General features: G+C 46.4%; 1 protein-coding gene across 8 annotated transcripts in view; it reads left to right on the top strand.

Annotated features, from left to right (window-relative positions):
• Nucleotides 1-16,539, top strand: part of RBM26 (RNA binding motif protein 26) — an 812,370-nt gene that overhangs the window by 293,927 nt on the left and 501,904 nt on the right. For all 8 annotated transcript variants that reach the window (XR_013599857.1, XR_013599856.1, XM_078657487.1 and 5 more), the window contains exons 9-10: nucleotides 2,840-2,980; nucleotides 12,933-13,038. Coding sequence is in view for 6 of the 8 variants with exons in the window: in XM_078657487.1 (XP_078513613.1) it covers nucleotides 2,840-2,980; nucleotides 12,933-13,038 (247 nt within the window). In the remaining 2 variants the exon portion in view is untranslated. The remainder of the gene's footprint in view (nucleotides 1-2,839; nucleotides 2,981-12,932; nucleotides 13,039-16,539) is intronic.

Below are 16,539 nucleotides of genomic sequence, written 5' to 3'. Positions count from 1 at the left end.
TAGCAATACATCTCCCAGGGAAGGACAACGTGGAGGCAGGCAGGCTCAGCAGGCAGACTCAGCAGGCAGACATCAGCATCCCACGAATGGGAGCTCAACCAACAGGAATTATAGAGAGTATTCTGGAAGTGGGGTACACCGCAAATAGACCTATTTGCAACACATCAAAATGCAAAATGCCAACACTTCGCATCCAGACAACCAGACCATCGGTCACAAGGGAATGCACTCTGGATACGCTGACCCCACTGATACACAGGGTACTCGGCAAATGCAGAATCATCAACATGTCACTGATACTAATAGCACCTCAGTGGGCCAGACAGTCATCGTTCTTGCAAATTATGGAGTTGGCGCAGACACCAGCACACAGATTCCCAAAAAGAAGGGACCTGTTAAAATGCAGAACGGAAGAGTGCTATACCCAGAGCCAGAGAGCCTCAGCCTGGCGGCATGGCTCCTGAAGACCTAGAGTTTGCATACCTCAAACTACCGGCGAGCGCAATGGCAGTTCTCAGGGAGACAAGAAGGCCTACCACAAGGAAATGCTACGTAGCTAAGTGGAAGAGATTCTCAGAATGGTGCATTAGGGAAAAATTGCAAAGGAAAATCACAAGGGAGTCAACAGTGCTAAACTATTTAACATATCTACTGCAAAGCAAACTAAGCTACACAACCCTAAGGGTACATTTAGCAGCGATTGTGGCTTACATTAGAGGAGAAACGGGGAAAAGTTTCTTCACCTCCAAAGTCGTAAAGAGATTTCTAGAAGGGGTTGAAGAGGATCACACCTCCAAACATAATGCCAACACCAGCATGGAACCTCAACGTAGTGCTGACCCAATTGATGAAGGCACCATTCGAGCCCATGCACAGGTTACACTGCACATGCTCACACTAAAGACAGCCTTCTTAGTAGCTTTCACATCTTACACTATCTATCAATCTTCACTCTTACACGTACTCTTACGGAGAGTAAGTGAGTTGCAGGCGCTAACATTTCAAGAGCCCTACCTGCAGATACACAATGATAGAATTGTAATGAGAACAGACCCACACTTCATGCCAAAGGTGTTGTCTCGGTTCCACATCAGCTAAACCATCCAAATACCTATTTTTTTCCGAAAACCAACCACAAGCATGGAGAGAGCGCTGCACACACTGGATGCCAGGAGGGCGGTGAAGCACTATATAGAAAGGACGAAGGAGTGCAGAAAGACAAAGCAAATCTTTGTGTCCTTCGCAAGCAGTTTTTGGGGATGACAGTTACCTAAAATACCATTGCACGATGGATTGCACAAACCATTCAACTATGCCACAAACAAGCTGGGCAACAGTTGCAAGGAGCAGCTCATGCTCACTCAACAAGGAAGAAAGGAGCTACAATTGAGTTTCTAGCTTAGACACCGATTCAAGACATTTGGCAAGCTGCAAGATGGTCTTCAGGTCATACGTTCACTAATCACTACTGTGTGGATATCCAAATGAACAAAAAAGCGCAGGTGGGACAGAAGGTCTTACAACACATATTCAGTAACCAGTGCTCATCTTCCACCAAGCCACCACAATAAGGACAAACCGCTACAAAGTCTATGCTCAGCATAGTGAGTCCGGAAAGATTCACGTTGCAAAACGTATAGTTTCTTACCTGTCGGTGTAGTTTTGCAGCTTGAAGACTTTCTGGATTCAGTAGCGAACCCACCCTCCTCCGCCAGAAAAATGAGACCGGAGGAAAGGGATTAAAAATGAACAAGACTTAGAAAATAAGAGGAAAAACAAGAATAACACAAGAAAGAAAAAAGAATCCGAAGATGGAGACCAAAGGTGGGAGCTTCTGGAGGAGGCACGTCGACGTCACGAAGGACACCAAATGGCGGTATGTCAACGCCCACCTGGGCCATGAAAAAAAAGAGAGAAAAAAGGCTACAATTCCGGACCCAACCACTAGATGGCGGAATAATGCACAGCATAGTGAATCCAGAAAGTCTTCAAGCTGCAAAACTACACCGACAGGTAAGAAACTATACGTTTTGTACAGTCTTTTTGCTTGAAGTTATTCAAGCCAAATGTTTCCCCATATCAGCATTATTTCAACTGTAATATGAGGTTTCAGAGCAGTTGTGAATGAGGAAGAGCTCGAGTACTGATTAAGGACAACTGACCGTAATGATGATTTCGGTGCTCTTAGTCTGTTCTTGGTCCTCTGCCACAAACTTCCAGGCTATACGTTGGTACCATAGTCAACATATGCTGTGTGCCAACTGAACAAATGTTGTTGGGTCTTTTGGTCGGAATGGTTTATGGGCCTCTTGTGGGAGAAGTGGGATGCTCGCTCATGGTCTGCTCTGAAACGTTTAGTTGACAGCATCTTGTTATGAAGCTCTCTGGGTTCCGTCAGACAGGAGTGAAGGAATAAAAGTAATTAAACTTAATTGATGCCATTTTTCTAATCAGGTTAGATAAATGTGATTTAAACTTTACCATTTATCTTGCTTTAAAATATTGATTTTTGCAAAATAAGTTTTTCTTAAGACCTTAATGAAAAGGTTGCCGATCTAGCTTACCCATTGACCGTCCTCTTCTGAAACACCATTTAAAGCAATGCCATGCAGCCAGTGTTTGTCAACATTCAATATTCTTTGACCAGGAGCCTAACTGTACTTTTACTTTCCCTTTGGTGTATGATTATTTTAGTTTCACGAGCCACAGAGTCTCTTTTTCTAGTTAATTATTTTTAGCAGACTCATTCTCATTTTTTTAATTACTGCACATGTTAATATTGAACATATGAATGCATTATTTTCCTCTGTTTATATTTTGTGCATTTGTTTTCTTTCAGAAACTTATGAGACAGATGGCTATAATCCTGAAGCTCCTGCTATAACCAATCCTTCAAGACCAATGTACAGACACAGACCCCATGCGCAGAGGCCTAATTTAATAGGTCTTACGTCAGGAGATATGGATCTACCTCCTAGAGGTATTGTGGTGATATTGTTTTACTTAACTTGTAACAGAAATGTATTCGAGCCGCTGTGTGCATCAAACAAGCCATACACGTCTCAATCCATCTCACATTAGAATATTTGTTATTAAGCTTTTGGATGGCATAGGCAAGCATAATTTATTTTTTAGGTATATGACTGGACTGGCCATTAATCTCACTGGATAGTTCTCCAGTTGACTGGTGCCTTTGCAGGCCACTGATAATGCCTCTTTGACTCCATTAGGTTCCGGCTCCCATATTTTTCAAAGATGTCCACTGTTGCTCAGTGCTGCCGAATACCAAAGCTGTCAAGTCTTTATTTTGCCTTCTGTCAGTCATTCACCAATAGAAGCTCCCTTCACCTATATAAAATTTTTGTGAGTTCTGTTTCAGCCCTGCATTCTTCTTTGCCATTGTTTTGCATCTTTATCTTCCTCCTTTTTACCCTCTAGTGCTTTTCTCCCTTGCTCTAGATCCAAGTCTGATTAAAAATAGGCCCTGCCCCAAAAAGAGTGCTAGTGGGCCCCACCTGCCACCATGGCTCTTATTAAGCCATGAGCAAAGGTATGTACAAGCTAGCTTTTACAGGTTGCTTAAACTTTCTCTGAAGAACCTATGTAATCTGAGCGAAAATTGGGCATCCTTCGAAAAGTTAAAAAATCACTGTTAACTTATTTCTATCAAGTTCTGAAACTGACAAGACAGGTGGAAAATTAGCCTGGGCAAGTGTAAGTGCAGGGGTTTTTTAGGATTACGTTCTTGAAAATAGAACCATTTTGAATATGGGTGAGATATCCATTGAATGGGATCGTGAATTTGTTGGGGACTGCACAGATCATTTTTTCCCATGAGTATGTTATCTGCTTGCTTTTCCAGTTACTTTAGTAAAAAGCAGTTAGTAAAACTCATGTGTTAAGTGCAAAAATGTGAAGTACTTATAAGTGGTGGGCAGTAGACAACCAGACTATAAAATACTCTAGCTATTGTGAAAGAAAGGTTCAATTCTATTAAGGACTCTGAGGCGAGGATTATGCTTAACTCTGCCCTTATTTTCCACTCTGCATCCTTAAACCACTATAAAAAACAAAAGGAAAGGTCACATATCCAATGAGTCTTTGCACAAGTCAGTGCCATAACCAAAGAGACAGTCCCATAGAATCAGCAGCCAGGAAAAGCACTTCCTCTTTCTTAAAGTGAAACAACTGGATCTCATGTGTTCGATGCACGTGGGCTGCTGAATTCACATCTTATGCATAGATCGCCGCCTAGTGTTGGGTCCGGATGATTGCACATTGTTGTCCTGGAAGAGTCTTCGAAGTATCACGAGATAGGTGGCTCCTCCCCTGGACTACAGTGCGTATGGGCATCCTCTCCATCCTCAGATTGTTTTTTTCCGCCATTGGGTTCGGATGTACTTTTCTTAACTCCAGTTCGGAAACTTTTCTAAAAGGCCAAAAGGCCTTCGGGCTTGTCGGTATTGTTCTTTGATCGGTGCCGAGTTCTTCTTCCAGTTTATTTCAAAGCAGGACGTCGAAGAGCGCCGCGTGGCCTTTTCGACACCAGAGGCCTGATCGTCGATGGAACGGAGCCCGTTCAAAAGATGCCCCCTTTGTAATTCAAAATACCCGCACATCGATGTACACCCGGTGTGCAACAAGTGCTTATCACCAGACCACAACGAGGACAACTGACGCTTAGGCTCCGACGTGCAGCAAGACAAACTATGCAGAAGCCAGCGCCCGACCCGGTAAACATCTTCGACGAAGACGACGATGAGTTTGTCGAGACAGAGGATCCAGAACAGACGTCGGATCCAGGTTCAGACCACGACTCCATCTACTATGAAGAAGACTAGGAGCACGTCATTGAAGATGAACCCGTCGAAGAGGTAAGGGACGAAGTGTACCCCATCGGAGACGTCGATGATGACTCGAGTGATGAACCAGGTCCAACAGTGGGTACTGGGCCTAAACAAGACACTCTTAAACTTTCCAAGGCTCCGGTCGAGGCATCGCCGAAAGGCCTTAGCCAAGATCATATTAAACATTCTATAGCCCCGCGTCTCGGCCCGGCTAAGAATATGTCACAGGAGCCATCGGTCGCCCAAACAAAAGCGAAACCGAAAGCCACCGAGGAACATTCGAAACCGAAACTGATAAAGTCAGCCATCGGATCGAAGAGTGTCAGCACATCGGAATCGACGTCGAAGACAACTGTCGACGACCCTAAAAGGTCAAGCGCAAAGGGTGTCGATCCGAAGATTGGTGCGCTGAAGACCCTCGCTAAAGCCAAACACGTCGAACCGACTAGGTCGGCGTCAACGGACAGCGACGTAAACAAGGGAATCGACTCTCAGAAGGCCCTCGTACCGAGGCACCGAGTCGAAAAACAACAGCTCGTCAAAGCCCTCGAGCCGAAAACAAAAAGTGCCTCGATGGAGCAAGTCAAATCAACGAAAAAAAGCGCACCTCAAACGCAAGCACCAAAGTCGACGCACAGTAAAACGCACGACAACAAGGCAAGGTCTGTCGGTCCCATATCGGCGCCAGCATAGCAACAGCCAATAAAATACGGACTGTCCCCAACGGCACGGCCTAAGGCTAAAGATCCAAAAAAAGGGGTCGAACACTCCAAAACTGTGACACTTGGCAAACGGAGTCATCCTCAAGAAACAAGCGTTGTGTATCAGGAGCCCTCCTATAATGAACAGTCGAAGCTCCATATCGACGCCGACACTGGTACTCTTACTATTTATCAACGAAAAATCAGGTCAGAAAATCCAATGGAATCCTATAAAATTCCACTAAAAAAGAAGAGGGACTCTTCCACATCACCTGTTCTTTTTGAAAGTGTGCAGTACCATGACCAGGACACTTATGCATACTCACCCACACGCTCTACTGAGGAGCTAGGGTACAAATATGAAGATCAATATAGTTACCCTGCGGACACTGATCAAGATAAACAGGCTCAAACCTGGACAGACACTGCTGACCAGGGGGAGTCGCGACCTATCCCTGATACTCCCTCTTATCCTATAAAGACTTCGCCCACAGAGGATACAGCGGCATTTAGCGCGCTAATAGAGAGGGCAGCACATAATCATGATGTGGACATGCATGCTGACCCAATTGAGGAGGATTTCTTATTTGACACTTTCTCCACTTCAGAGAAATCCGTTAAGACATTGCCAATGTTAAAAGGTGTCCTCAAACACGCAGGAGACATTTTTAAGGAGACCACAAGAGCAAGGGTTATTAACCCCAGAATTGAACGGAAATACAGACCGGCGCCTGTGGACCCTACATACATTAGGCGACAGTTGCCGTTGGACTCTTTGGTAGTCTCCAATGCTCGTAAACGTGCCAACCCCCAAACTACTGGTGATGCTCCTCCTCCAAACAAGGAGTCTAAAGTGTTAGAAGCCTCTGGGAAAAGGGTGGCTGCACAGGCAGCTAATATCTGGAGAATTTCAAACCCACAGGCCCTATTAGCCAGATATGATGGGGCACATTATGACGCACTAGAGCAACTGCTACAACATATGCCTGATGCATACAAAGAAGGTGCGGAAACACTAATACAGGAAGGGAAACTCGTATCCAACGCTTCTATTAAATGTGCGCTGGACGTAGCTGACACTGCAGCCAGGGCCATCAACACTAGTGTTATGCTGAGAAGGCATGCTTGGTTGCGTATCTCAGGGTTCAAACCAGAGATTCAAACAACTTTACTAAACCAGCCTTTAAACCCAGATTTTTTATTTGGCCCAGATGTAGACTCCATCTTAGAAAAAATTAAGAAAGACACTGAGACAGCCAAATCTATGGGGGCCTTGCAGTCTCAACAATTCAGAGGTGGTTCCTTTCGTCGCTCCAATAACAGAGGAGCTTCTAGAGGACAGGCGTCCCAGCAGACTCAATACAACAAAGGGAACACGCAATCCACCTATACTAAAACAAGCAGAGGTGGATACCGTGGCAACAGCAGTAAAGGCAGAGGACGAGGGAGTAACAACACCAGATCCTCTGCCAATACTAAGCAGTGACGCCTTGTCGCTGCCCCCGGACCATATAACACCGGTCGGGGGCAGATTGCAACAGTTCCTGCCAGTCTGGGAAAGCATTACCACAGACAGGTGGGTAAGACAACTCATTCGCTATGGTTATTGTCTGGAGCTAACATCCACTCCACCCAACATAACCCCAAAACACCGTCCTATGTCCGCAGAGCACATAGACTTGTTGCAGCACGAAGTTATCAGCATGCTGCAAAAAGGGGCCATAGAACTCGTCCCTATACAAGAACGGGGTACAGGGGTGTACTCTCTGTACTTCTTAATCCCCAAAAAGGACGTGTCTCTCAGGCCAATACTAGACCTCAGGCCCCTAAACCAATACATCTTGTCAGAACATCTTCACATGCTCACTTTACAGCAAGTTCTACCACTACTCAGTCAGGGAGATTTCTGTAGTAGGGGATCTCTGTGTATAGTCATAATCTAGTGAATAGTCCCGCCCATGTGCGTGGACCCCGGAGCAATCAAAAATAATCTCTTAAAGTGTCGAAAAAATGCAGACCTGCACAGACACTTAAGAGAGAATTAAAGACAGATAATGCAGCCTATAAAACAGGCTACACTGTCCAGTACTTCAACTAGAAATTCCACCAAAAAATCCACAAAACAGCAAAGCCTGTACAGATTTCCCTTGCTTCAGCAGCAAAAACGCTCTGGAATGATAGAGAGGAGGAACTGGACAGACAAGCCCCATAGGCTGCCATTATGTGGCTCAGAACAGGATACTGTGCCTTTAAGAGAACTTTCCAGAACTTCACAGTATCCCAGAATGCACTGCAGGTCCCTTTTACTTTCAGTTCTTTTTGAAGGCGTAACACGCCAGACCTGTAGCATTCCTTACATGAATATCTCTCTCCACCGGGGAGGAGGGCGGGCGCTTATGACTATAACAGAGATACCCCTACTACAGAACTGGAGTTACAGGACAGAAACTACTCCTTCTGTAGTAGGGGGATCTCTGTGTATAGTCATAATCTAGTGAATAGAATGGCAAGCCCATCCCCACACCAAAGCGACGGTGGAGAAACGAGAAATAACACCACTATTGTGCGAACAGATTTCGCAGCGAAGCCTGCCCAACCTGAGCGTCTGCCCTGGCATCAGTGTCCAGGCAGTAATGCTTAGCAAAGGTATGGACCGACTTCCAAGTGGCCGCCTTGCAGATTTCTGCAATGGGAACATGACGAAGCAAAGCTGTCGTGGCAGCTTTGCCCCTGGTGGAATGAGCCTTAGGTTTGCCCCCTAAGGTCTTATTAGCCTTTTGGTAACACAATTGTATGCAGGACACAATCCACCTCGAGATGGACTGCTTAGAGGTAGCAAGACCCGTCCTGACTGATCCATAATTGATAAACAATTGGTCCGACCTACGAATATCTTTGGTTTTATCCAGATAAAATTTCAACACCCTCCTAACATCCAGGGAATGTAAAGACCTTTCCGCTGGAGATGACGGATTCTGAAAAAACGTAGGTAAAGTTATGGTCTGGGAGTACGCATAACAACCTTAGCAGCATGAAATATAGTATAAGGTTCTTGACAACACAACGCCTGAATTTCACTCACCCTGCGGGCCGATGTAATGGCCACGAGGTACGCCGCCTTCCAGGACAGGTGCTGCAACGAAGCCTTATGAATAGGTTCAAAAGGCTCCTTCATCAACCTGTACAGCACCACATTCAATTCCCATGAAGGCGAAGGAAGCCTGACAGGAGGGAATACTTTCTTCAAGCCTTCCAAAAAGTCTTTGATCACAGGGATCTGGAAGAAGGAAGTCTGTGAAGGGCATTTCCTGTAGGCAGTCAATGCAGCCAAATGAACCTTAATGGAATGGACAACATTGGTGGAAACCACAAAGCCTTTGCAAGGGTCGACCGTTCCAAGAGCCTGTACCACAAATAGTGCTAACGACGGACGCATCTCTTCTAGGATGGGGAGCGCATGTCCTCCACTACACAGTGCAGGGACTATGGACGACACAGCAGAGGCGGATGCACATCAACCTGCTGGAACTGAGGGCAATCATTCTGGCGCTAAAAGCTTTCAAAGTACACTTGTGCAACAAGGTCGTGTTAGTCCGGACGGACAACATGACTGCCATGTACTACATACAGAAGCAGGGAGGGACACTCTCTCCACAGTTGTCTCATCTAGCGCAAAGTATGTGGAAGTGGGCCATTCAGAGGAACATCTTCCTCATGGCGGAACACCTCCCAGGCAAGCACAACCAGATGGCGGACCTGCTAAGCAGACACAGCCACCAGATACATGAGTGGGAGATACACCCCTCAGTGCTGCAGCCATACTTCCAGCGGTGGGGTCACCCAGAAATAGACCTGTTTGCCACAAGGGAAAACGCAAAATGCCAAAGCTTCGCCGCCAGGTTTCCACACCCGCAGTCTCAGGGCAATGCGATATGGATGAACTGGTCAGGCAAGTTTGCGTACGCTTTTCCCCCAGCCCCGCTCATACCACTAGTGGCACGCAAACTGCGACAACACTCAATTACGCTGATCCTAGTTGCTCCAACATGGGCGAGGCAACCATGGTACACTACGTTCCTAGAACTTTCCGTGGTTCCTCCTCAAAGGTTGCACTTAACACCCAGCCTTTTAACGCAGAGCCATGGCGACATTCAGCTCCCCGATCCGCAACAGTTGAACCTTGCGATCAGGCTCCTGAGGTCATAGAGTTTGGTTACCTAAACTTGCCCCCCGACTGTATGAATATTATCAAAGAGTCAAGGAGGCCTACCACCAGGGCATGCTATGCGGCGAAGTGGAAACGGTTTGTCATCTATTGTAACAATAATGACATAAATCCGCTAGATGCATATACTCAAAACATCATCTGTTACCTTCTACATTTACACAGATGCAATCTAGCTTACAACTCCATTCGTATCCATTTACCTGCAGTGGCAGCTTATCTCCAAAACAGGCAACACCTTTCCCTCTTCAGGGTACCTGCTATTAAAGCTTTCCTAGAGGGACTCAAACAAATCATTCCTCCTAGACACCCACCTTCACCTGTCTGGAACCTCAACGTGGTTCTTACCAGACTAATGGGTCCACCTTTTGAACCGCTACACTCCTGTGAGATACAATTCCTAACGTGGAAAGTGGCTTTCCTAGTTGCAATTACATCACTCAGAAGAGTTAGTGAGCTGCAAGCTCTAACTAATCAGGAGCCGTTCATACAAATTCACGCTAATAGAAGAGTGCTGCGCACTAACCCTAAATTTATGCCAAAAGTGGTGTCCCAGTTTCACATCAATCAAGCTATAGAACTGCCAGTATTCTTCCCTAATCCAGATTCCGTGGCAAAACGAGCTCTACATACCCTTGACGTTAAAAGAGCTTTCCTCTACTATATAGATAGAACAAAAGTTTTCAGAAAGAGTAAACAACTGTTTGTTGACTTTTCTTCACAACACAAAGGCAACCCCATTTCCAAATCCGGTATAGCCAGATGGATTGTTAAGTGCATACAAATTTGTTATTAAAAAGCTAAACGCACATTAACAGTTCCCCCACGAGCGCATTCCACACGCAAGTTAGGGGCATCCATGGCTTTCTTAGGAAACATTCCTCTAGAAGACATATGTAAGGCAGCCACATGGACTACCATACATACGTTTACCAAACACTACTACGTAGATGTACACTCCAAACAGCAGGCAGCTGTAGGGCAGGCTGTACTCCAAACTCGTTTTCAGACTGCTGCAGCTGGCACGGGCAACCGCCGCTAAGAGGGGACTGCTATACATTCTATGCATAAGATGTGAATTCAGCAGCCCACATGCCTTGAACGGAATATGCTACTTACCAGTATGCATCTGTTCTTGGCATGTAGTGCTGCTGATATTCACATCGTCCTCCCTGGTGCCTGTTGCAGCTGTAGCACTCACAATTATTCTCTAGCATGGACATCACTTACTGTATCATACTCCATCCCTGCCACAATGGCGAAAAACAATCTGAGCATGGAGGGGATGCCCATGCGCACTGTAGTCCAGGGGAGGAGCCACCTATCTCGTGATACTTCGAAGACTCTTCCAGGACAACAATGTGCAATCATCCGGACCCAACACTAGGCGGCGATCTATGCATAGATATAAATGTCAGCAGCCCTACATGCCAAGAACAGATGCATACTGGTAAGTGGCATATTACTTTAGACTTCTGTCGACTTTTTGTTTTGTCTTCGACTCCTGGTGCTCAAGGGATGTCCTATTGTCGGACCGGATTCAAGCCCTGTGACTCCTGTCAAAGGCTAATGTTGGTCACCGATCCGCACCTCGTGTGTCTGTGGTGCCTGGAGCGCGACTACGATCCGAAGTCGTGCCTCGACTACCAGTCCATTAACCCAGAGTCATGGCGGGAGGGGTCCCGAAACCTTTTGTCAAGGTCTCGGTCAAGAGGAAGGTCGCAGGACCGGTTGCAGAATCACCACCACTTGTCCTCGAAGTCTTCGCACTCCTCCGTTAAATCGAAGCACGAGAAGGTGGCGAAGAAGCACTGTCGCTATTCGCCTTCTCCCCGTCCTTTGGGCGAATTGGGACCCTGAGCGTCGTCTGGCTCTGGCTCCTCCTTCGGAGCTAGCTAGGATGGTTCCGCGCTTTCCTCCCTTTCCCAGAGTCTGAGCGTCCCCTAGCAACTCGTGCATTTTAGGAAGTGTTCCATAGCATTTTTTGGGCTGCTGACTTTGCAGGCAGGCCTTCGGGCCCCACTGACTCAGCTGGGGGCCCTGGGCCTTTGATGCCGGCGGCTCCGGCGTCTGCGCCGGAGTGCCCCCATGGATCCAGGCCTGGATCCGGATCGGCGCCGGTCGACTTCATGGTACCTTCCCTGGCGCCGATTCCAGTTACGACGCCTGTTGTGCCCCCAACCGGCATCTACCCCAGCCTCACCCCTAACTTGGATCCTGCGTCAAAAGGTATTTTTGTACCCTTGTTCATCCCTGGTGTTCCCTATCGTCCGGAGTGGCAGTCCGAGGAGGGTGAGGAGGACTGGGAGGGGTCTATTGACCCTCCAGCTGACCAGCTTGAAGAGCCGTACTTGCGAGAGGAGTTGGGTGACGCCAGTGGTCTGGATACCTCCCCAGACCTTGGAATGCTCTCCACCCCCCACCGTGGCTATGGAGGAGGAAGCGTCCTACACTGTGGTGTTGTGTAGGGCGGCTGAGGCCTTGGGCCTCGAGCTTCCTATTGTGGCAGTCAGGACTAACCTCCTGACAGAGGTGCTTCAGCCAGCGGCGGCCTCTTCGGAGCCCGTGCTGCATTTTAATGAAGGCCTCACCGACCTCCTTCTCGGCACTTGGCCCAAGCCCAGCACAGAGGCTCCTGTGGACAGGATGATTGCCCAACGCCACCACCCGGCCCCAGGCAACCCACTTTTCCTCTCCCTACACCCCAGCCCCGATAACATGGTGGCCCAAGCCTCGTCCTCGAAAGGCGCATTCCCTACTGCTCCCTCAGATAAGGAATCCAAGAAGCTGGACCACCTTGGGAAGATGTTTTTGTCTGCCAGCTTAGGGCTGCGGTTGGTGAACACCACCTGCCTTTTGGGCCGTAACACCCATACAGTGTGGGATACGGTCGCACAAGTGTTTAAAAGGGTTGACTAGGTAGACCAGTATTTGTGCAACAGAGATCTGAGGTAGTACAGGCCACAGACTGCTTATGTGTAATGTTTATCACTTATTTTGAACAGAATTGCAGATTATACTTTGCTTTCGATCTGTATTTGCATATTGATTATGCTTTGCTTACGTTCTGTATTTGCATATTGAAGAAGTAGTAAAATGAAATTTAGAAGATAATGACTTTGAACATATCTTGACTTTTGATTTCCTTTACCAATGCAGAAAATAACAATAACAGTATGAGGATAGTCTTGGATTCTGACCCTCGAAAAAGAGCCCTCGGTGCTGGTGAACTTGGAGCGCCACTTAAAAAGCCTTGGTTTGACAAGTAAGTAGATTTAGAGTATATCAAGTCTTGTTGATTAAATAATTTTGCAGCATTTTTTGCTGTAGCGTTTGTCACTTTATTGCAAATATGATTAAAATTGCTGAAACAAGCGGTCTGCTTAACTAGTAAAGATCCACTCCCCTAGAAGAAGTAACTACAGTTAAAGAAAAAAAAATTTAAACTTATTTTTTCCCTTGTGAATGATAAAACTGAGTATTTTTTCTCATGTGTTGCCACAGAAAGCTAAACTGCTGTCTGCCAAGCTATTTATATTCTATACAGTCTGTGTGCTAATGTTTTTTTCTCCACTTGTAATCTCTGGCCTGATATATTGTAATGCTAGCACACCAAACGGCAAATAATAAAAAACTACAAAAAATGTTTGTTTACCTCTCCTTTTCTCAATATAACAATTCAGAATGCTTTCGTCGCAGTACAGAGCTCAGTCATTCAAGTGCCATGAATGTACAAATACAGTGGGATAATGGAACCTTTAAATCTGATCTCTGCATCCATTTAGCCTTCCACTGTGTTCAAGTCTTATTTTCGACCTTTTCTGTAGAGACTGCATAAGGGTCATTCCTTCAATGGGTCTGCTTGTCATGTATTTGGAATTAGGATTTTACTTGCACAGTTCGACTGAGTTGTGGTTCATTGCTGTTTGGCTGCAATGCAGTTATATAGAACGAAGGCAAAAGGGACATACTAAAAGCAGTAGGTTAGGAGACCCATACAGATCACTCTTTTAGATACTGCTTGTCTGTGATCTGTACGACCCCAGATCTCTGTTGCACAAACTCATTAGCATGTTGATTAACCTACTGCCCACATAAAGACCACTAGCCATTAATGCCAACAGGAGTCTCAGGTTTGACAATCACTTCCAAAGCTAAGTGACCAGTGCCAGTAAAGTTACATTTCACTTCAAAGCAATGAGATAGCTACCCCACCTTCCCTGTTGTAGTCTCCTGTAGAGGGAGCACATATGGACTAGTGGGAAAATATAAGTCAAGACTCACTGGACAATCTGGTTGTAATTGATCCTCAAACCATTTTCTCCATCAGTAAAGCCTGTGAAGGTCCAGCATCATAATCATCATCATCACCTGGAAGCGCTAAGAAGTACAACTAGTCTGAAAAAATAAGTAGTGAAAACTGTATTCACAAGAACAAAGGTAACTCCTTACTGCACTCATATATTAATTTTGAACTTGGGAAGAACAGACACATAGGTGAAAAAAGATACGTTTAGGATACTAGGATTTTCCCAAATGTTCGCTATGCTCTCTTATCCTTCATGATGAGTATTATATTGTTTGTCTGCCAGAAGCACAACGTTTCTGTGATTTGTAGTGCAGAATAACTATTTCCAGTCACTGGTTGTAAGAAAATTCCTCTTTCTGTATGGTAACCTTCAAGTTTTTTTTTTGGACTGATGCTGCTGGTTTTTCTACTCAGTGCACTGAGGCCTGCTAACCAGACCTCCGTGTCATGGCCTTAACCTTAAACTGGTATGTCGAATTGGCTCCTACTCAATTGGCTAAGCTAACTTGCTGGAAGTCCCTAGGAAATAGCACCCAGGATACAGAGGGCTTGTAAGTTAGAGGTTCACCGCAGGGCCTGCAGCTCTAGTTATGACACTGTGGGTGTGACTGGAGTAAAAGGAGACTCCCAGCAAACCATTCCAGGCAGAAAGAGCAGTTTAAACTGCTGGCCCTACTTTGCCATTTAAATAATTGGCAAATGACAGGTATATATGTGGGTCGCTCTAGGGCAGGCCTCACGAGGGCTAAGGCAGGGTGCAACATATCTCGCTGAGAGAACATGTAATTTTACATGATTTGATAATAAAAAGAGAAATTGTTCTTATTGTGAAAAGGCTTGGTCACCCAGATGGCAAGTACAGAGTTACACACTGACACCTCAGCTGTGCTAACACTGCGTGACCAAAGTGGGTCATTCAAGGTATCAAACCACTCGTTACATTGAGCCGAATGGATTACCTGGTCTAAATTAATGTAACAAGTTGCTGTGTGCAAGTTTAGCAGAGTTGCCCTTTTTTAGGTTTTGCCTAGCGAAGGCTGCACTTGCGCAGTCTCGCTGGGAGAAACTGATGTTTTTGAGAGTGGGGCTTGAACCCGCCTCTCTTCTCCATTGGCTGGCTTCCTGAACGGAGGCCAGCCATTGGAGGAGAGGGGTGTCACTCCGTTCAAGCCCCTCATTTCTGCTGGGCCTCGGAGAAACGTGGTGGTGTTTCCGGAGCTGTTACATGAGGTATAAGTGACAATTGTTAGCAAACAATACATGAGGTAGCAAACAGTGCATTACAGGAGGAAAGAGTGACAAGTGTGCAGGCTCTCCTCCGTCCCGCTCTCGACTCGCCTCCCCCTCCTTCCCTCTGCCGCTCCCGGGCCCCCACCCCTCCCTCCCTCTCTAGCGGCCATGCTGCCTCGGCTTGGGCATTTCTGAGAGGAGTGCACTCACAAGACCCATGCAACCGTCACCTGTGACACAAACGCTGAAATGGCTTCCATTTGTATTTTAATCAAAATCTCCATCAATCATAAAATCGGGACAAACAATACAGAAAACTCCGCGACCATCAGACGTGCTCGCGCCGCCTCAATAAAGTGCGAGGCCGGGCAGGACATCTGCCTCTTGTTCTGTCAGCTCTGGCGGGGCAAGCAGCATCAATCAGTCACATAGTAATTGAATTCTTAACTGTATCAACTTGCAAGGAAATACCTGTGTGACTGGGGCAGCGGCAAGACGGCCAGGTCATCTCCTAGCCCCCCAAGCTCCGGGTCTGTCTCCTTCCAGACATGGACCTACGTTAAGCTTAGCTCCGGGTCTGTGTGGTAAATAAATAAATAATACCCTATTTTTGACTAGGCTTATAGCATAACAGATAGCTCAATAAATAAGAGTCAAGATTCGAGGTAGTAGGAGTTTCTGCAGGTTTATTACGGCATAAGGACAGGATCAGGACAACCTGCATAGGAACAGAGGTAACAGGGCCCAGCAGGACAACTGGGGCCCAGCAGGGGAAAAGAGGCCCAGCAGCTGCTGGGGCTTGGTCTGGGATGAGCGCGCTAACATTCAATAACAAAACACAGGCATATATACATAGCGCGAACACATAGCATTACATTGCAGTAGGCGTAGCAGTGGGTGGAGCAGAAGGTGTGACGTGTAGCAGTCGCGAAAGATAACAGTAAAAAGAGGTGTAACTGGGAGTATACATAGACATGTGATGCAAACGTAACAGAATATGTCATGAATGGGCGGAAACATAGGAGGGGGCTACCTAAGGAGCCGGGACCTCTAACCTAATGGTGCGCGAAAACTGGCAATGACGTGTTACTAGGAGAAGCTGGGGGCTACGAACTCTGTGCTAGGAGCAGAGACTAGAGTCTGAAGGGTCGGAGCGACATGTACCTAAACCCTATCTGGTATCTGATGTTTAGGGAACATGTTGATATAAACTAGAAGTCATGAGGG

The sequence above is a fragment of the Lissotriton helveticus genome, chromosome 8 (assembly GCF_964261635.1).
Source record: "Lissotriton helveticus chromosome 8, aLisHel1.1, whole genome shotgun sequence".
Lineage (NCBI taxonomy): Eukaryota > Metazoa > Chordata > Amphibia > Caudata > Salamandridae > Lissotriton > Lissotriton helveticus.
Note: the sequence above shows the minus strand (reverse complement) of the source record. Positions and strands in the feature narration are given on the sequence as shown.